Source organism: Tribolium castaneum, chromosome 3, assembly GCF_031307605.1.
Source record: "Tribolium castaneum strain GA2 chromosome 3, icTriCast1.1, whole genome shotgun sequence".
Taxonomy (NCBI): Eukaryota; Metazoa; Arthropoda; class Insecta; order Coleoptera; family Tenebrionidae; genus Tribolium; species Tribolium castaneum.
This window is the reverse complement of record NC_087396.1, coordinates 13,217,369-13,238,556: the sequence shown is the minus strand read 5'-3', so window position 1 is coordinate 13,238,556 and position 21,188 is coordinate 13,217,369. Positions and strand designations below refer to the sequence as shown.

Sequence of the window (21,188 nt, the reverse complement as noted above, 5' to 3'; positions counted from 1 at the left end):
GAGCCATTACTACTTCACGGCATTTTTTGGTTTACTAAACATAAATATTTTTCCTCAACTTTTTGTGATAAATGTAATTTAAGTTCCCGGAATTCTGAATGTAATTTTATGCGAGAAATCCTGAAAACTCACGTCGAGGACATTTGATGGAAAATCTTTGTTTGTGTTCAGAAACAATGAAAAGTTTTATGAAATATCTTCGGATTCTGTATCACCTTGTTGGAAAGTTTCGAATTCGCTCCTTGACTTCGATTTTAATTCACTTTCAAGATCACACAATAACTAATTTTCAATCAGACCTGTATTCGTGCCGCCTGTGAATATCCAAGCGCCGGTGGAGCGAGCCGCCTTCAGTAGGCCCTTCCGGAGAACTTTCTTCAATTTCGGTTGCAATTCGAAGTTAGCCTTTCCTCCTTGGATGGAAATGAGCAGTTTAGGAAGTTCCAGATTCCACTCCTTCGTAATAAGCTGCATGAGATGTTCCGGTTTTGTGTCGTGAGCGACCCTGATGTACTATAAAATAAAATTTCACAACTCGTTAAAGTTCTATTTAAAAGAAGAAGCATCGTTGACCGTTTCCGCCTCCTCGGGGAACCTGCGTTTTTCGAACTCAATTACAGAAATATGGGCTCCGGCAAGCGTATGTTTTCAACGTATTGGAGTGCATGTTTATTAATTTATTTTCGACCAAATATGCGCATCTCTCGTGCCCTTGTAATATGATGCAAACCGAGAATTGCCATTAGCGAACATAACACGAAATTATTTGTACATGCCATTGCGTGTTAACATTGGGCACTAAATTGGAAAGAATCTCATAAAATTTATTGGAATGTCGGGCATTATTGGCTGGAATTAATCCAATTGTAATTGCCACTGCTGATTAAAATTAGTATTTTAATGGAAAGTTTTGGAGAAAAACCTAAGCTCGGTCACGATGTCGGAAGAAAACCCATAGTGACAGATAGCGCACAAGACGATGATTAAGTAGAAAATGCTATTAAAGCAGTTCCAGGGTGTTAAAAATCCCGATTTATCATTATAAAATGTTGAAAACTTGTCGCAAACAATTTCAGACAATAAATCCCCATCTCATTTAGCTAATAAACCGCCCTTTGAGATAATAATTACTTTAGAAGCCCCAAAAATTGTGGTCAGCCAACTTCGGCATTATAATAGACTTTATGTGCACTACATAAAAGACGTTTCCCTCGTGGCAGTTCCAGCTTCCGCATCCGGGACCCGAACTCTCATAAATTCTAGTGACAAAACCTCAACTCACCTGATAAAAATATGACTTTATAAAAAAGTTATGCAGGTTTCGGTATTCGCTTTAAATTAAATTTTAAAGATAGATGGTATTTTTCGCGTCGAACTGGAACGATTACGGATTTTGCTAGGAAAGTAAATCATGCTTGTATTACACTTGTTTATGGGATAGCCTGAATCGCAATCACTCAGGACCATCTGCAGCATCCAATCTGTGAAATTACAGTCACTCGTAAATAAAAAATTATGCACAGTTCCAGCGAGTTTTGAGCAAACTTTTAAATTATTGATAAATTGGCCGTGGAAAAATTACAAACAATTTGTAACGGGAGAAACACCTGCAAAACAATCAATACTTACGTTGAGGTGCATTGTTTAACTATTAGAAATCAATAGTTAAATAGTGCTAGCCATACCTGAAATTACACGTACGCAAAGAAAGTGGAAACAATTATTCTATATTATTTTTCACAAAATTGCTCTTATTCAAGATATTTGCCAAAGAAAATAAGGCTGAATCTGATTAGGGAATTTCAGGCAGATTTGACCTCAAACATGAAAACGTACCACTGGCAAAAAATAGCGTCAGACTGTAATATCGTGGCTATTTAATGTTGACATTTTGGCTGGGGTGTACGAAAACATGGGGCTTTATTATCCTGAATAAATATTTAAATTTGAATAGCTTTCGGTCGAGTTTTCACGAAGTTTTCTTTATAAGATAACAAAAAAATGTTTTTTTCGAGCAATCAGTAATAATAATAATAACGTAATGACAGCATATAAATGTTTAATAAACTGATCAATTTGTTTAATGCAGGGTGCGACTGTTTTTACGATAAACGGGGTCAAGTAGCTAATAGCGTTAAATCAATCGTTGCAGAAGGATAATACCGGAAACGTACCGCAAAAAGAAAAGCTTCTACCGATGACGTGAAGCAACAGGCTACATAAAAGACGAGACTTGTGCACTGTTGCTGTATTCTCATTTGAAATAACACAGGGAGAAACAAGGAGATTTCCTTTCTTTATTACATAAACTGGGGAAGATATAGTGGTTCATTTGACTTAAGGCAGCTGCGCTGCGATCTCAGTTTCTCTTGTTGTAATTTATAAACTATAAATGAAACCAGATCGAAATAGCCGGAAAGCTTGGAGAAAAACGTCAGTGTGGCGTAAAACTGAGTTTGCATCATTCCGATCGTGCCAGCCTTTGAGAATATTAAATTCTCAATTACGCCTTAAATGCGATCGGCAAGGATTCCGAGAGAAACTATTTATTTTCCGGGGAATGTCGGCCGATATCTGAAAAATTTCTCCTCTTACTTGAGCTTTGGAAGGATGAGGTCCTCCCTGGAACTCGAGTATCCCATAGGCGTCCGTCGGCAACGCCGTCGTGCATCTGCTCGGGAACCATATTTCTCCTGCCAATGGAGGTACAGTTTCAGTGTTGTGTTTATGTTGTGCCAAAGTACGCCCACACCCACATCTGGAATAAAAATTTTCGATTTGAGTTAAATATTAAATGGCAAAGGTCGGGGCTGGGCGAGATTTCACTTCAGGTTGAACGAAGTTATTTGTTTTAATTAAAACCTGCAAGAATAATATAAAGCGATCAAGGCTTGTTACTTCGTGATGTTAATGGTTTGAGCTTTTACAGATAAAAGCATTTAGCGGAGGTGAGGCGGTGTATAAAAGATCGAGCGTAAAAGAAACTAAAAGACGAACGGCTCGTTCATTTTTTAACTGCCGTTTTCAAAGAGATACGCAATTGGGATGCGAAAAAGATCTGCGTGAGAGAGCAGTGACAAAAGGCTTTTGAATCATCGGACTAATCTAATCTGCCACAAGCGGGATTCGACATTCGCGATTTATTTCAGGAGCACTTTTTTGCGTACTATATAATAATAATAATAATAATAATAATAATAATAATAATAATAATAATGTTATTAAACTACAAAAAGCAGACTGAAAGGCTGTTTCTATTGGCAATAATCCCAATTTAAATTTAAATTTTAAAGTAAATAATAACACAGGCATGTGACTTTTTTCAGATTTTTTTACCATTCCTTATAACTTATATACTTTATGACTTAATTAAAAATATTGCTATAATAATAACTTAATAAACTAATTTGTTAACGAAGTCGATGAATGAATACAGTTTAAAGGTCGTACGAGCAATAGCGAGTTCGTACAAAATTTGAAATTAATGCCAAATCAAAACCATCTTTTTCATCGATCCAATTTTAACTTCATTTTCAGCTTTGACAGCTGTGAAATAATAACAAGAAAAACGGTATAAATTTGGTAATAATCAGCTGTGGGTGATTTAAAAGTGATAAAGTGTAATGTGTGAGACACAATTTTCGCATTTTTTTGAGTGTCGGTTTACAGAACAGAAGCCATAGAAATTTTACTTCAGTTGACCGTCTTAGATGCAATATAATTTTTGCATACTTGCTGGTGTTGTAAAGCCAGGAAAGCCAGGAATTAATTTTTTTAGACAAAATCACTGACACTAGCCAATGGTTCACGAAAAGTAAAATAAAAATATTAGCCGAAATTTGCTAATTATTTTTACGAAAGAAAAATAAATTTGTGCTGTCTCCCGCCAGAAGGTGGCAATTATGCGTTTTGAGTGCCGACAGGCCCGTTTTAAAATTTTCTCTTGAAAGATTATGGCAATTTTCCGACCCAAAGAACTGTGAAAATGTTAAGCGTATCCAAAGAGCATTTCCAATACATTTTAAAAGTATTATCATTCCTCCGTAACATTATTCAACAAAAATGCATTAGGTGCAGGTGGTACCAATTGGTAGGTATCAAGCGACTAATTACTAATTAGTCTGTCAAGCAAGACGTACGAAAATTATGATTTCAAAAAGAATGCTGGTGTTATCTTATTCTGCGACTTTTTACTGGCCAAAGAACCCTTATCTCGCGCCTAAAAACTCTTTGAAGCGCGATAAATCCACCAGTCTTCCACATTTACCCGCGAGTTAACCATCATCATGAATTCTTTAAACTGCGAACTTTTAAAAGTTGTTAAATGTCCCTCTTGTTCTCAATACATGAAAGCTCCAATTTACGTCTGTGTGAAGGGTGAGTGAAAAAAACGAAAACTTTGCGTAACTCGCGTCGCAGGACACAGCATTTGCGATTCCTGCTGGGACATCGCGTCCTGCCCCATTTGTAAACTTGGAATGAGCGATACTCGGAATTTTTCATTGGAAAGTGTGTGTTCGGTCCTCCAGTACCCGTGCAGTAATGAGATGCGAGGGTGTTCACATTACATGAAACTGGAGGAATTTGCCGAACACCAGGAGAGATGTGACTATCGAAACTATAGATGCATGTTTGAGAAGTATTGCTGTTGGCAGGGGACGAGGGATAAGTTGAAAAAGCATTACGTGGACAAACACGACAACAATGTCTTGATCGGGAGCACGAGCATGTGTTTGTGGAAGGAAGACCAACCGGACTATACTGTCCATGTAAGGGTTTCGTTTATTTGGAGAGGTTTTACGTCGCAAATTTTAGTTACTATTGGCTTTTGACGAACTGTTTTACGTACACAAGAGATTAAGAGACGACGTCATGCACTGGGCTGTCCAGTACATCGGGCGACCCGAAGACGTGATTTTATATTATTTTGAAGTATTTTTGACCAAATTTCAATTCCGTTTTAACAAGTTATTTCAGATCCAGATTTTCACGGACCAATTTAATGACCGCAAATTGGAATTTTCCGAAATTTGTCACGACGATATTATGGAGAACATTGACGACATCATCGACACTGGATTTTGTGTTTCTGTCCGCATGCCAATTCTGCAAACTTACATCAACAACGAAGGTGTGGTTTTCTATAAAATTGAAATTAAACGCGCCTGATTTTAACGTGTATTGTGTATCGTGAAATTAATTAAACCCTGTACTAAATACGACTAATAAAGTTATTTAGCTCATTTAAGCATCGTTTTATTCATAAGAAAGGTTGGCACATTTGATTAAGAAATTGCCACGGGAAGGGTAAGGACAAAGAAAGTTTTAATCATGTGTCCTCACAGGTGGCAGCACTTGCACTAACGTTACCGCTGCATCGATCACCAGGACTGTATCAGGACTGCTGCGTATAAATGCGACCAGGATTAGAGTCCAACTTCAAAGTTCTTAAACAGCTAACTAAGCCAGGAATTAAATTAAAATTGCAAAAACTCTGCAAAATTAATTTTATGCAAAAAAAAAACTAAAGTCTGACCTGGACTGGCTGTATTATGCGGCCAATAACTTTAAAGTTGTTCGATATCGGGCGTCAGAACCTCCCAATTTTTGAATTTTATGGATTCAAAATTAAACGGGTTCTAATTATTTATAATGATAATTTACACCTTTTACCGCAAAATCAAATTATAAACTCATGCGTGAATGTTAGCAAACAATTAAAACGTTATTGAGTTTCGAATATTTTCGTAATTAATTAAGTACAGGTTATTTGCATAAAACGCATTGCAAATTGAATCTGAGTTTTAAAAACTTGCAAGAGAAAATTGTTCTATTACAGTGTTTGCAGTGTTTTTAATTTTTAATCACAATATCAAGAAGGCATTTTAGTGGCTTTGAAAATTTACGCTTATTTGCCTATTCATAAACTTCACTTAGGGGACTTGAATTAACTCAAATTATTTATGCCGTGTTCCTCAAAATCCCAAAAATTAGTCGTAAATAATCATGTTGTATCTTTAAAAAATGTCCAGCTAATATCGCCGAAAGCTTTTGCAAAAAATGATTGATGTTTTGACGATAAGGCCCAAGTTCATTAATAATGTCGTGGTCACCTGACACGGAACATTGTGCATTATTGAGAATGCTAACAAAAGTGTGACCAACTTCGAGCCACGTTTTGTACTAACCCCACCAACCATTTGATAATCAATGTAAAGTTTAATCACTCAAGCCCCCTTAATTAAGAGTCACAGCTTACAATGGATATGTGAGTTGTTCTTCCAACAGCGAACTTCACCACTAATGGCGTTAGGGCATAAACACGTGAACCGTGAAATTTATGCTTTTGAAGAAATCGCAAACCTTCAGAACAACGAAAACATAACACGGCAATGTTCCGTAAATTTGAATAAACCGCAACTGGAGCTTTATGGCCCTAGCCGACGAGATTAAATTAATAAACGCGCCAAGTCAAGAAAAATACTAACACGTCCTAAATCAAAAACTGTGTCGTTTTTTTGTAAAACTGTGTGGTAACCTTTGATACATCTTCGTCGACAGTCGCAGTAAAGTAAACTTTACCACTTCAGGCTGACACCTGTAACTCGTTTATATACTCGACGAGATCTAGCACTCCCAACATTGCATTAACGTAAAACTCCTAAATCCTTTTGATAAACAGTCATCTCTTCCAAGCGACGACCCTTGACAAACTTGGTTTACGTAACATTCATTTCTTTGCTCTCGACTTAGTTCTAGCCACCGAATTAGCTAAATGCATTTTAAGTGTTAATAAAAGCTCGCGGAAAAGTTTCCGGGTCGGGGTCAAAAGCTACACGAAACGGGAAGTTCTATTTAATTAAGGCACAATTTTATTTCCTTTGTTACGTCGACAAATGTATGCTTCAGTATTGATTTTCAAATAAATTTATATTTCGATAAATAAATAAACCAATCAAAATAAAATTGAAATTTCGTCAGAAAAAAAAGCTAATTCCACGGGAGATAAAAGGGAAATCGAATTTATTAATCCGTGTAGTGTTTACAAAAAGTCAAACATTTCCCTTAACTGTTTATAACCATTTTTAAAACTAAAAATTCGCAAAAATGCCCACTATAAACACTCGTACCTATTATATTTTCATTCAACACTTCTTCCAAACCGAAGTATGTTTACTTCCTGACTCGGATTCATAATAATTCAGTTATTTTCTCTACCTTGAACCTTCTTTATACACTTCGAAGATATAAAAACTGCACTCGTCTCGCGGGAACATCCCACATAAAAAGCACTGTTTTCAAATATTCATATCCTTTTCATTCCGGCAATGATTAAATGCCCCTCCTTGTATCCCGTGATCAACATCTTTGCAGTTCTGGACCATTATAATAAGCAAAAAACCGGTCAAACATTGAAAAGGCAGCGTAAATTGTCAAATGAACATCCGTTCTCAGCTGGAAATCTGTGCTAATGGAATTAGTTCCCCAATTAATCTGGGAGAATGCGTGAGCTGCAGGCATCAAGCGATTTCTACATAAATTCGCTTGAACGAATTCAATGTTTGTATTTAAATGATAAGAGCAAGCTCAAAACACTTTAACGATTAGATCAAACAAGCTCGAAAAATATCGCCACGTCTTGGGATTTAATTATTCCGAAATCCGGGAGCGTCTTTTCGTCACTGCAACAGTTCCTAATTAAATTGGGGACTTAATGAAAAATGAAGACGGGAAGTTTTAAATTGTTAAGTGGATACTGATTAAAAAGCTCGCCGCATTGTGTGATACAAAATCGGCGGATTTTAAACGCTCGAAATTGCGTCGGTTGGTCAGTGAATGGCGTTCTTGTGAACAAAAGCCGAAGCAAAGCAAGTGGACTGAAAATTGTGCCGTTTGAGTGCGCTGTGAATAATTCGTCTTTGGCGGAGTGACTATTTAATAATAAATCTCTCTGCGCCGAAGAAATTTCAAACGTATTGTATGAAACTGAAAAGCATCACATCTGAAACGTATCCTTTAAATTTTAACTAGAAACAGGAATCGTTAAAACCTGTCGGCACGGCCTATAATTTTGTTTTGTCAGAGAGTCAACAAATTTGAATCGAAAACGTTGAAGGAAATCCAATTATTGCAACAAACATTTCGGTTTGAAAATAACAACGTGGCATTTCAAATAAGTCACAAAGGAAGAAAATACACGAATGCCTCGGAAAGGTACATAAACTTTTATAATGAAGACTTTACCATAAGCTTATCTAGGAACAATCCAGTTTGGAAAATCTGAAGCAACACCACTGGCTTTGCGGCGATAACCGAGTTTACAGAAGTGAGAATGCAAATTAGTATTATTACAGCAAAGTCGTAACTTTGCTAAATTGTTCTTGTTCGAATCTTCACACATTCCGTGTCAAAAGTAAATCGCAAATCCGCCCAAACCGAGCCAAAAATAGCCGACAAATAAGTCGAGTGCTAAAAAGCGGATGCATTTAATTGCCCACAAATTTCCACGTGCACAAAAGTGCCAATGATTAGATAAAATATACATGGGAGTATTAGGTCGAGTCATATGTAATGACTTTATGCTGAACGCTGACTTTTGGCCTCCTGCCAGAAATGCTTGAGCTTTCCCCATTAAACATCGTCAGCTGGCTCTTAATATTAAAAGTTATCCTCGTAATTACGACCGAAATAAATATAAACTAACTCAATTTTTTACCATCGGCGAAAATGGGCAGCACCCTATTTTGCATGCCGGCGGAGAATGGTAATTATTCCCTAATTAGTCATCTAATTTAGGTGGTTATTTACTCGTTAACGGTGGGAGTTAGAAGGGATAAACCCTGAAATCTAGACTAGGTTGGAAGTTTTATATGCAGCATACAAACCCTTATTTCTTGTTTGCTTGTAATTCACATTTTTTATAGTATTTGGTTTTATGTATATTTAAATAATAAATGGGGGTTCTAGACTTTACGACTGCTGTTAAAACAACAGAAATCAATGACTAAACGAGAATGGTCAGCTAGTTAAATTCAATATGCATCGTGTGTTTTCATAATTAATATTGAAAATATTTAAATGTGGGTAATTAATTACAGTTGTACAAATTCAGCAGATAATTAACATAAATTAACTAAACTGCATCAAGTATTATGAATTCAGCTACAAAGTATCCAAAGTCACAATTTTAAAAGTCCTTCAGTAAAGTGTACCACAATACATTAAAACCGTGGTTTATGAAGCACGTAACACTTTTTCAATTTTTCCCTCGGTCTCATCATAATTAAGAGAAACTACTGCATTAAACAGTTCAGTAAAGAACTTTAATTATTTTGAAATTCTCGTGGGCATCCAGCTGTCCGCACTTCATTTAGGATTCCCATCAAACTAAAAGTACTCCCACTTTTCTATGAAACGTTTCAGAAAATAAGTTTTCAACAAATGCTAAGGCAACAGTTAAATTCCTTTGTGTGCCACAACCCTCGAAATAAAGAAGCTTACTTATTAATATGATAAATCTTGCTGGCTGACACAAGTAATTGAACCTTGAGATAATTTCTTTGCTGAAAAGCTGTTGTTTCAGTCACCAAGTTTCCTTATTAAAGTTTTAACAGAGAGGGTGGACAGTTGCGATCCTGCGACACTCCAAACGAAACATTGAACACAAAGCAAAAATATCAATTATGTTAATTAAATTAATACAATTATTCTAAAGTTGGTTAAATTTGTTGAGTTACGAGCTGTTTGCAACTTGGACGTGTTCCGGGAGTTCATGTCCCAATTATCCAAATTCAGCAAAGATGTAACAGTTTTGTTTGTATTCTCGTAAAAATTGCGTCAAGTGATAATTTATGTTACATAATAGACTGTTGGGTGTGAGTTGCAACAACTAACTTAACTCGTTATAAAGTGATGTTTGCGGATGGATATTACAACCAAAGTCTTTTGTCCTCTGAGATAATTGAGTAGGAGTGGGAATTCATGATCCTTGTTTAGATGGTAACAAATAATTAATTACGTATCCTTCAATGATTGATTCTGAGGTTCGCCAAATACGGTTACTTACCTAGACCAACATACTCAAATCAATAGTATAGTTGATTAAAGCAGGTACACGTTCTCCTATTAAGGATTGAACATGATTTGCTACTGCAGATAACTACAAATAAATTCTCAGTAGTTGGGAATAAAATAAAACTATTTTAAAAATAGTTGAAATGTTCTGAATTGTGCGGCCTAAAATAGTTGGTTAAATATCCCAACACATGCACCAACGCTAAATCGGGCTAAACAACGCTCATTAATTCCCGACAACCGTAGATGATTGTAATTTCTGATAAAGTGATGCACGCGATAACAGCTTTAAGTGCAAACAGTAAAACAGATCACTTTATGCTAACAGAGTTACTATTAGTAAGGAAATACCGCGAAAGATCACGTCCTTACGTTCCAAATTAAAACCCAAATTGGGCCGGGTAGCAGATGTATAATATAGCTTACACCACAAATCATAATAACGATATCGAATAAAATTACATGTCACACGGCGGTGGAATTATCCAAACATTTTCAACCGCAATTTTCAACCCTCAACACTTAATAACTCCGCAAAACAATTTAGTGCTATGGCGAAATGATAAATGGTGCCTTAACTGTCGAAACGAGGAAGATGTTTTAGATCGGAAATTTCAGCTGAAACACAACAAAACGATCGAGTCTAGACAGGAGCCGACCGTTCAACTCTTCTTATTAAACTAGCAGTTCCATTTCCCAATGAACTTTAGCACTTTTTTAATTGGAACCGCATCGTGCTTAGTTAGAACGTGATAAGTCGAGACGGATCAATTAGAGCAATGAGTGTAACCATTTTTTTCCGAACAATGCAGATTAGGAGCGATTTTCGCTTTTAAACGATAATAACCGGATTAAAGACCCGGAACGATAGGCAAATCGATTTCCGAAGTTGAGCACCTAAAAGTGGAATAAATACCAGAAAATGTGATGCTGCTCTCTCCGATAATAAGAATTTGTCACGAGTTTTGGGGATGATTACTCCCGCATTGCGTCACCTCCAGTTTGCGAGAATACACAAAGCAACAACAAGTTTCTGTCTGGGTATTTTCCCAATTTACAATAACGACGCTCAAGAATACATTTTTTGCTACAGAATTTTTATCGTATTTACGCGGTGAGCAGACGGGGCTTTGGGTATTATATTTTAATTTGAAACTGATTTCGGGTAACCCATCATCCCTCGGCACTTCAAAGGAAAGTTCAGCGTACAAAATTTATTTAGTTAATGGATATTTTCATAAATCATTAAATTTCAAGCCAGAATTAAAATAATTAACAAACTCCCGTCTCCATATTTTACCGCCGGCACAGATCGGAGGAGATTAATGTCTCACACCCCCGCATTGTTAATAAAAATTCCCAAGGCGTAGGATTCTCCCAGTTTCCGAATGCTATCGCTGCCCGAATAAAATTAAGTTTATCGAAGGCACTAAAAGTAAAAGGACTTAAATATACATCGCGCTAATATTTCTGAACGAAACCTTTAACCCAATATTGGATCAGGGTGAAAAAACTGGGCAAAAAATCAAATTTCTTCTGGTAAAATGAAGACAAGACGTGTACGGAGCGTGGTGGCACGAGAATTTCAAACATACCGAGCTTTCCAACGCCCTGAATTACGGCTTTCAGACGGTACAATGTTTCGGTCTATAGTAAAGCAGAAAAATTCAGCAACAAAGGGAAAAGAACGTTTTATCTTTACTCACAAAAATGGAGAATTGAATACTTTATGCAACATCTGTGAAAAAACTCGTGGGACGACACAACTTGTAATGAAGTCAGTCGTTATGTTTTTAACAAACTTCTACTACAGTACGGCAATCATTATGAACTAATGCATACATGAAAATTGTTCAAAGTAAAACTGCCAATCACTCAAATACTGCCTTCAACTTGTGGAACTTATTCTGGCAAATAAAAGGGGTAAAATTCCAAAATGCCAATTCAAAAACTTACCTTAAATCCGACTGTGGGACTTTTCGAAGTAATTGGTCAATGTTGTATAAGTGGATGCGATTAAAAAAGTTTAATTTGTGGATACAACACTAATTTTATTTTTATTCCGGTGACTGACAAATTGCCAGTAAATTTTCAATTTAATTATGAAAACTGAACTGAACCGTCTGCAAGGCAGACAGCAATCAATAACACATGTCTGAGAAAGTAATACAACTGATGAAACGAAGATGCCGAAGACGATAAAAGCTTCATTTTCGAGATAAAACTTGAAAAGTCATTTGATAATGCTATTCAGTGTCTAGTCTTAATTATGTCTGTTTTATGATAATGCCGCCTGGAAAAGTATTTCCTGTAGATATGTCATTTTGTGCAACAGTAAAACTGAGGTCTCATAAAGAATAAATAAGATGTTAGGAATATGCAACTGTTCTCATTTACTTCAAAATTATTACGTAAGATAAAAATAAATACGACTGAAAATTTTGCAATCAATAAAGCGACGCGACCATTTGAATGACTATTATCTTAGTATCAGATACGACATGTCTGCAGTAGTCGCTTTATTTATTATTAAGTAATTTTCGATAATATTTTTATCTATTTAATATTTTTCTGTATACCTGTACCAATAAGAAAGTTTATTTATTATGTACTTATTGAATATTCACAGCAATCAAGGAAAATAATTATCTTTATCAATATTCGTAGAATACATTAAAGTGTAATAAGTACCAGTGCAAGAGCATTAAAAAACTATAACTTTTCAATTAAATTTCATTCTTGTGTATCCACTAGATTATGGAAATGACATTTAAAAGTCACAGTGTGTTAGTCCGCTGTGAGATATTTTGCATTTTAATACAGTGATAAAGCAAAAAACTCCTACCCCCAAGCTAATTGTCCCTGGAAGAATTCTCTCCATAATGAAAATTTAATATATAAGCTTTATCAAGCTCCGTTGTTACACCAAATTTAATGCTATTTGGAACTGATAGCTGCTTATGCATAAACAAGTAATTAATTAAATGTTCAGTACATTACCTCCAAAAAGAAAGCAATTTTTTATCAAAACTGCTGGTTACTAATTCATGTAAAATTGAGTCTTCAAAGAACGTCATAAAAATTAAAACCATGCAAGAGACAACCGAGATTTCATTAACTTTCAAATACCTTCATTACAAAAACAATAGCAATTATCTAGAACGAATGCATGAGGACCCGAGGAGTAATTTAATCAGAGATGTGCACCAGTTAACTTGTTTTATAAAATTCCAAAGAGTTATGACTTCTAAGAGCCTGAAATAATTAAGTTTTGTAATCAAATTTATTTATCACAATTTTCCCACTTTCAAAAAAGCTTCCAGCAACGAACGCATAAATCACATTAGAGCTTCTTCTCAAATTAAAATTAACACATTCACGACATCACAATTAATTTTAAACGTCAGCTTCCGTGAGATTTTCAACAGTTTTATCTTAATTTTGCAAAGGAAAAGCTCGTTTGTCTTCAGTTACATCTATGTAAACACATGACAAGAGCATCCACCATAACGTGTTTCCCCAACTTTTGTCTATGTTAAGGTAATATTTACCCAACTGTATGCTTTGTTGTCATGAAAAGCGCCCTTCAATCGTGTTTTCGCGTAAGCTAACGCTGTTAATTCACGGCAGCCATTTACTACCCCAAAACCAAAAGGGTAAAATATTAAACTTTGATAAAGCTGACGCTGCCGTAAAAAACGTTATAACACCTGTGAAAAATTTCATCTTTATAACCCTATTAAAAGTAAGGAGTGTATCACAACTCTTGTTTACACTGCATTTTGAACGCTTTGAGGTAATGGCTAATAAAAATTCAACAAAATTGGATAATTGCCTCAAAGTAATTATCAGCGTGATATATTGTCTATTTAATTCTTTTACTCGCTTTAACTTTGGGCGCTCGGGTTTCTCAAAATTTAAAGGTTTGTGAAAAAAACTGCTTGTGGTTAAATAAACAACAAGAATTTGTTTTGTTTAGAACACCATGCAGTCGCTTTAATCAAAGACAATGCGGCCATAATTAACATATTTATGAGTCAATTTAATTTACGCCTTTAGGAAATTGCAGTAACAACTACAACGAGATTGGTTTTGGAATTCTAATTTAACTCAAATTGCCCCATGCAGACGCCTAATTGGTCTTGACAAATTCTATCCTGGCCGCATATATTCTCTCCACCTTTGAGAAGTTCGTTAACACCTGAAACGATTTTCAGTTCCGTTCTCGCTTCACCCTTTCGCTCTCAATGTAAAATATCGCGTGCTGATAATAGCAAAAAGGGGTTGAATTTGTCCCTACTCAAGGTCACACATAAATCGCGAGCTCTTTTAGGACGCACTGCTGAGCTGCAGGATTCCAGAGAAAAGAGTTTTTAATATTCTCTCGATCGAAGCAGATGCTCGAAAAATTGTGCACGACACGTGAATGACTCCGACCAGTTCGGAAAAGATTGGCAAATTCAGGAAAACGCATCCTGTTTCGAAAAGAAAATTCGCAGCTGCATACAGTTTTACATATTGCCCGAACAAGATGAACTTTTTGCTGGAAAGTGAGAAGCAGGTGATATTCTGCCGCCAAAGGACTCGTTACCTTATATGGGAGTTACACATATGGGGAGACCTTTATAATCGTCTTCCATTTCAGGCACCTTGTGCGAAATATTAACCTTATAAAGAAAGCTGAGCGCCTTGAAACTTTAATTGTTACGTAACTGTTGATAATTAACACTTGTGGTGAAAGCGCTATTGATTAAAATTTGGATAATTCTGTTACCTATCACCGATTTTTGTTGTTATTGCAACAACGTGTAATGTAATTAAAATCGTTTGATACTGTTGTTACACTCCACTTTTGTAAAATTACCCTAATTCTGCTGCGTTGAACCGAGTTAAGCTAATTACGCCAACACAAAAAACCCTCATTTATAAAACACCGCGTTGTCCTGAAATGTTTAAATGCACCTACATGAGCTAGCCATTAGAAAGTTTTTATTTTATTATCACAAAAAGAAAAACAATTGTAAAATGTCCTAAAAAAGTTAAAAAGCTTTTGATCAATGATGTATTATATACAACCGTTTAAAAAATGTAGTTTTAAAACACTTACAAATCCTTCAAGGATAATAAACGTCCCTCATATTAGTTGCGTGTCACATTGTTACTGCTATTTAAAAACCAGGTAAATCAATCTTAACCGACCGAAAATTACGTGCTTTTTACTGGAAAATATTTACAAATTCATCACTGCTTAGTCGAATGATAAAAAACTTGTCAACTCAAAAATGATAAATTTTCATATTTTAAACCAAAAATTAAACAATTTGTTTTACGAAACAACATGAAATAGGGAAATAAATGTTTGTATTAACTATTCGTATTAAAAATAAATGCAAGTCACCTGTGGTGGTAATATGCATACAATTTTTTCGATAATTCCCCGTTATCGTTAAAATGTTAAAAAAAGAGAATATATCCAAGGTAAAAAGGAAAATTCCTATGGAAATAAAGAATTAAAGAACTCTGTCCAATCCGTCAAAGAAACACTGCAATGTAAATTCAATTTCAACAAATAAATTTGTTTTCGTAAAGTATACATCTCGAAAGTTTTAGAAAAAAAAATGTGGAAACAGAGAAATGAGCTTGAAAGCGAAAATAGACCTAATTTGCGTGCTTTTGGCCCCGATCTATTATAAAATAACCTCGCTCTAATGATAAAGTAGACCGTGCGAAAGCACCATAAATAACAGAGCGTAATATCCGCGTGAAAAAAATATTTTTCTTGACCAACCCCGTATGCTAAGCAAGTTTTAGGTTCTCTTCTTGCGTAAAAAATCAATAAATTCTCCACGTTACCCACCGTAAGAATCAGACCTTTACGTAAGGTTAAACAAAGAGTAGCTTTAATTAAGGTTATTGTTTCAGGAAAAACAAATGTAAGCAACTTAGCTTATTAATTAATTTATGATTACACAACTAACCCCAAAGCCCCGTTGAGTAAATCAATTTATTACAGATATTTATTAAGGTATGAATGTTAATAGTCAGATGTGAGGACGCAATAATTAATTTAACAGTGAACGGTGAAAGCTCGAGCTGGAAATTTCAATTAAACATTAAAAAAGCCCTTGATTCATTAAAACTGCGAAATTCTTTGTGTTTCGTTACTTTTAATTAGAGATAACCGGCAACAAACGCCGGATATTTCACACCATTTTGTAAAATATTACTCAATAGTAGCCCACACATGAAGCGGAATTTATTTCCTGTCGCAGGTATAGTCCAAAAATGTGACATTAATTTCACCTTTCATTACACAAAATTACTCCCGCGGGGAACGTAAAAATAAAATTTTTATTACAGAATTCTCAGCCAATTCCAGGACATTTGTAGTAAAAATCTGCCGGAAGACTCATCCTTTGCTATAATATGCAACAAGTCAGCAGAACTTAAGGCTGTGTTTCTTTCGTAATAATCCGGAAGCGATTTAAATTAAACAAGTTATTAAAATTTACAAATATTGGGCTATGATGTCCAAATCCTCGGATTTTTATACAGTCTGCGTTAGCTGAAATTGTTTATTTTTGCGTCTAAACCCGTAATCTAAACAGAAGCTTTGCTTCGATCTCAGACTGATGTGGTGAAATGGCCGCTTGCAATTCGCAATTATTTATAAAGTAATTAATTTACTTCCGCCAGAGTGCCAACAACAGGTGAGTCAAACCTAAATTACACACAATGTTCACGAAACTCATCGCAGTCTTATCAAATCCCCGGTTAAAATTTGAATGGCTTTATAATGAACCCACTGAAATATATATAAAAATGATAGGAATTCAATCATCCTTGACGAAAAGTACGTCAGCAAATACATCCGATGAGGTAGAATGTGCTTTCAAAACGAGCAATAAAAAGCCAACGCGAGAGCTTTCACTTTAAACCCCTGGATGTGGGTGTTCGTGTCCCGGAGATAACGACAAATCAAATTACGTGACATATTTTTATAAGTTATAGCGCGATGGATGAAATCCTGGCAGGCCCAACAGGTGAAACAGACAGGCGTGGATAATTTCCCGAATGAGTCTAATCGGAAAAAGCTCGAACATTTAAAAGATCAAAAGTTGGAAATAATGGATCACTGCTTTGGCATGAGATATGAGCTGCGCTCGCAATGATGAACTACCGAAACTTGAACCTACATCTCGCTTTTGATGAGTGTTATTATTAAAAAAAGTTAACCGACACACGAGTTGATTGAGGAATTTTTGATTACTCAGTTTAATAATTTATATGCAGGGGAGATTATAAAGTCAAATTTAAAAAAGTGTTCTGTTCGAGTGAATTCACCCAGACAGCGCATACTGATCAGTCGATGGTCCAAAAATCAAAGAAAATGCAAGAAATTATTATCCTGATATTGATGAGCTTTTAGAATAACTATAAAAAGTATTGTTATTCTTTTAAACGAATCTGTCGTTGGCTTTGTAAATCGGACTTTTATTTAATAACAGAAATTGTTTTTTCAGAGGGAAAATATAGTTGAAGCTTTACTTGCCGATGCATTTATTCAATTGTCCCCTACGCAATAATACCTACCTTCATAATCAATCACATATTCATTTTTTCCTGAAAATAAATCCAATCATATTTCATTTATATCCGCATTGAAATCATGTTTTAATAACTGGCTTAAAGCGTGTGTAACGTGAAATGAACCGAATAATAGGCGCTAAACGCTTGATGAGTAACATATTTAAAATAACAAAAGACTTTCAATACTTCTGAAGCCGGAACTATCACGCAAACCAATTCCTGAAAATTCGGTATTCAGCAAATCGAAGACGTTACTCATGCAATGCATCCCAATCGTATCCCATCTCCCAGCAGCGACTTTAGAGAAAAAATCAAACGATAAGCAGTCATACGAAACTAAAACCCAACTATCGATCGCAGTTTATTGTTGAGTAAAATTTCAGAAGCCCTAGAAGCCAATTAGCGTGTACAGTCTTTCACAGCTTTTTAGCACGTATGAGGTCACAAATTGGGAAATTATTTGCTAAAGTTGGTAATTTGAAGCCATCCGAAAAATTTCTCCATTAAACTCAGGGCGCCTGAACGTAAGCACCATTCAGAAGCTAATTCAAGCCAAGACGGATCTGTTTGATTAACATGTTGGTTCAATGACGTCAAGTTAAGCAACGTAATACATTAAAAACTTCCGAACAGCGATAGCAATCACACCCTGACTGATTCAAATCCTTTGATCCCTCCCAGAGATAAAAAATCAAAGTACCAATTTTGGGAGACTCTGTTCTAATATAAAACAGACATGATACAAAAAGCTTATCTTCCTTCAGCTGTTTCAGGCTCGGTTTAGTCTGAAACTCCGGCTTCATTACTGCCGGTTCCATGTCTTATTTCTCTTCATTTCCCAATAATTACGTTGCATCAGCTTGTACTAATAAAAGACTCCAATTAATTGCAAACGATCTTTTATAGACACTTCAAAGGAAATATTCAGGGTTTAACGATGCAAGCAATTGAAAACGAGGCAAAAAGCCGATAATTGAGACACTTCAGACCTATATTTGCGTTGGTGGTTAAAGATACGTGGCCTACTTAAACCGCAGTTAAATTTCACGCCAAATGCAATAATTATAAATCCAGAATGTTTATTTTGTCAGTGGGTGAATTAGTTCGTACTTGCCACCAACTAATTATAACTTTCACTTTTATTGTATAAACATTAATTTCAAAGCAACTGACTGATGAGACTACACAAAACTGATAAGTTTAAGAAACAGAACCAACGCAATGCGTTTAGTTAAATCGATCCCTCTGTTTGGCGTTTGCACCCCTAGCGAAGCATTTAAACGGACTGATGAATAATCATTTAAATTAATTACAGCCCTATGATTTAATATGGAATCGATTTACATTTAATTAAAGATTAATAGCCCGTGTGCTAAATTTAATTTTCTGTTGATTTTTTACTGCTTACAAAAGAGGATAATTATTTAAAGAAAATGCAAATGCCCTTTCAATACGTATTCATGAGCGTCAGATAAAAATAAATCTGAAAAAATACATCCTCGCTTTAAATCCTGATAAAAATTGGCAGAGACGATATTTTGAATAATGCCCCAGCTCGGGTTTCTCTCACAAAATAATTTAAAGAACCTTACCTAAAGGGAAAACAGGAAAACTAAAAAGAATCTGACACACGAGTTGCAGACGTGACATAATACGAAACTAAATCTTGAGACAGAAATTAGAGTTGCTTGTTATTAGAGAGCAAACTTCTTGTACGTTTTGTTAATTTAAGGCAAATAATACAAATACAGGTATTAGCATGAATACAGAATTCTGATAAACACCGCAAAATTTTTCCTTCCTAATTAGCGCACTGCTAATGATTTTGACTATTTACTAGGAAAGAGAGTATCTATTTTTTAGAATAAATTTACAAATAAATTAGAACAGTACAAGGATAGATTAAAAAACGGTAAAATATTAAACAGGAAGGAATTATGGCGTCTTATTTCGCAGGAAAAGTGCTTACCTTTGCTCATCTTTGGTGTGTTGGGTGTGGGCTATGAATCTGACGCATTCTCTCTTGTGGAAGGTCGCTTCTATCCAACTCCGCGCAGGAGCCTGTAAAAACAATTATTTAAGAAAAAACAAATTAGGTATTTCCCTGTTACAAGAAATACTTTTGGACCATAACAGCTTACAGAATACCTACTAAATACCAATAAATGTGTAACAGGTGGTGGCTGCAATTGATAGATTAGTGTTATAGACAGAAGATGTTCAAGTAGAACTTGAGAAATGTTCATTTGTGTGTGCTTAATAAGGATTACCATAGAGGTTAATTTTCCCATTATACTTGCTTTGATGTTTGACGATGATTTACCTACTACATCCGAATGAGAGAAGCTCTACTATCTACAATTTTGTGAATTTATACCCATTATTTAGACATGATTTGAAAAGAAGAATGATACGTCGTTTGAAATAAATATTATGTCCTACTTGTGATACATGAGACGATTTAAGAATAAAAGAAAAAATCGTTCACAAACCATTTGTTGTTCTACTTTATTTATTGATTCTTCTTCTTCAGCGACTTCACAGGACTATGATTTATCACTACTTGCAAAGAAAAACGGAACAAAAGTAATTCTTAAAAATGTGGATTTTTATAGTTGTAATATACAATTACAGAGAGTTTCTTCATGTTAAAACAATTCCGGTCTTGATAATAACTTCAAAGTGGTTTCCCATAGTTTCTAGTTTCTGTTAACATGACCTGCTGACAGCATTTGTGTGTGTAGTTGATATGTGAATGTGAATTCAGTTAAATAAGATAGTGTCTTAAAACTTGTAGCAAATTGCAATTTAAGGAAGACAGTTACGTCTCAATAAAACTACAAAATGTTCGGCATTTACCGAGCAGAAAATCTACGGTGCTGCTGAAATGTAGTTACTGAAAAGTGCGATAAACGTATTTACCAAAATGCACTAGGTGCTTTAAAAACTAGAGTCATATTTTGTGTAACAACTACGGTAAAAAAGAACGAAATACTTGGCCCTCCACTTGGTGGAGGTATTACGTCGGTCCGCTTTAAATATGCAGTAAAATTTTAGATGGTTGTTGTTTGTATTGTTGTTAGAGCCCCTGTGCTCTGCAGATATTGTGACATAAAACGACAACAAAAATATCCATAACATTAACAATTATTATTATTGTCATTGCCATATTTACATCCGGGTGATTCGGAACAAGACAATTGTAGTTGAAATTACAATTTTTTTATGCATGAAACTCCATTTGAAGTTTCAGAACATTAAAACCAATAATTGATCATTTCGTTTCACTTTTTATTAGATCACAGCGTTTAGAACAGCTTCATAATTCCGTAAAGCGTTTTAATCAAAAATCATGTTTTTGTAATAGGTAACTTAATGAAAGAAAATAGAATTTAATGGCAGTAATCAAGTTTTAGCACCACTATATGCTACTAATTGCACCGCTTTATAAATCGGGAAAGTCTATCCTTTGAGCGTTCAACCTTTGCAAAAGAAAAAGCTGTTATTGTTTTCATTTGAGAATT

At 35.2% G+C, this 21,188-nt stretch overlaps 2 protein-coding genes across 17 annotated transcripts in view; one reads left to right on the top strand and one right to left on the bottom strand.

Moving 5' to 3' along the window:
- Positions 1–21,188, bottom strand: part of Trpm (Transient receptor potential cation channel, subfamily M) — a 44,336-nt gene that overhangs the window by 13,651 nt on the left and 9,497 nt on the right. For 15 of the 16 annotated variants that reach the window (XM_064355606.1, XM_015981732.2, XM_064355610.1 and 12 more), the window contains 3 exons: positions 19,634–19,725; positions 2,596–2,758; positions 300–513 (listed from right to left, as the gene is read on the bottom strand). In XM_064355606.1, coding sequence (XP_064211676.1) covers positions 300–513; positions 2,596–2,758; positions 19,634–19,725 — 469 coding nt within the window. Of the gene's footprint in view, positions 1–299; positions 514–2,595; positions 2,759–12,030; positions 12,050–19,633; positions 19,726–21,188 lie in introns of those variants that run through there. The other variant, XM_064355614.1, reaches the window with a different exon arrangement.
- On the top strand, positions 4,218–5,241 carry LOC103313688 (probable E3 ubiquitin-protein ligase sinah). Its single transcript, XM_008197617.3, has 4 exons — positions 4,218–4,377; positions 4,420–4,769; positions 4,816–4,932; positions 4,978–5,241. Exons 1-4 carry the CDS (start codon positions 4,287–4,289, stop codon positions 5,167–5,169), a joined length of 750 nt encoding a protein of 249 aa, XP_008195839.2. The 5' UTR covers positions 4,218–4,286; the 3' UTR covers positions 5,170–5,241.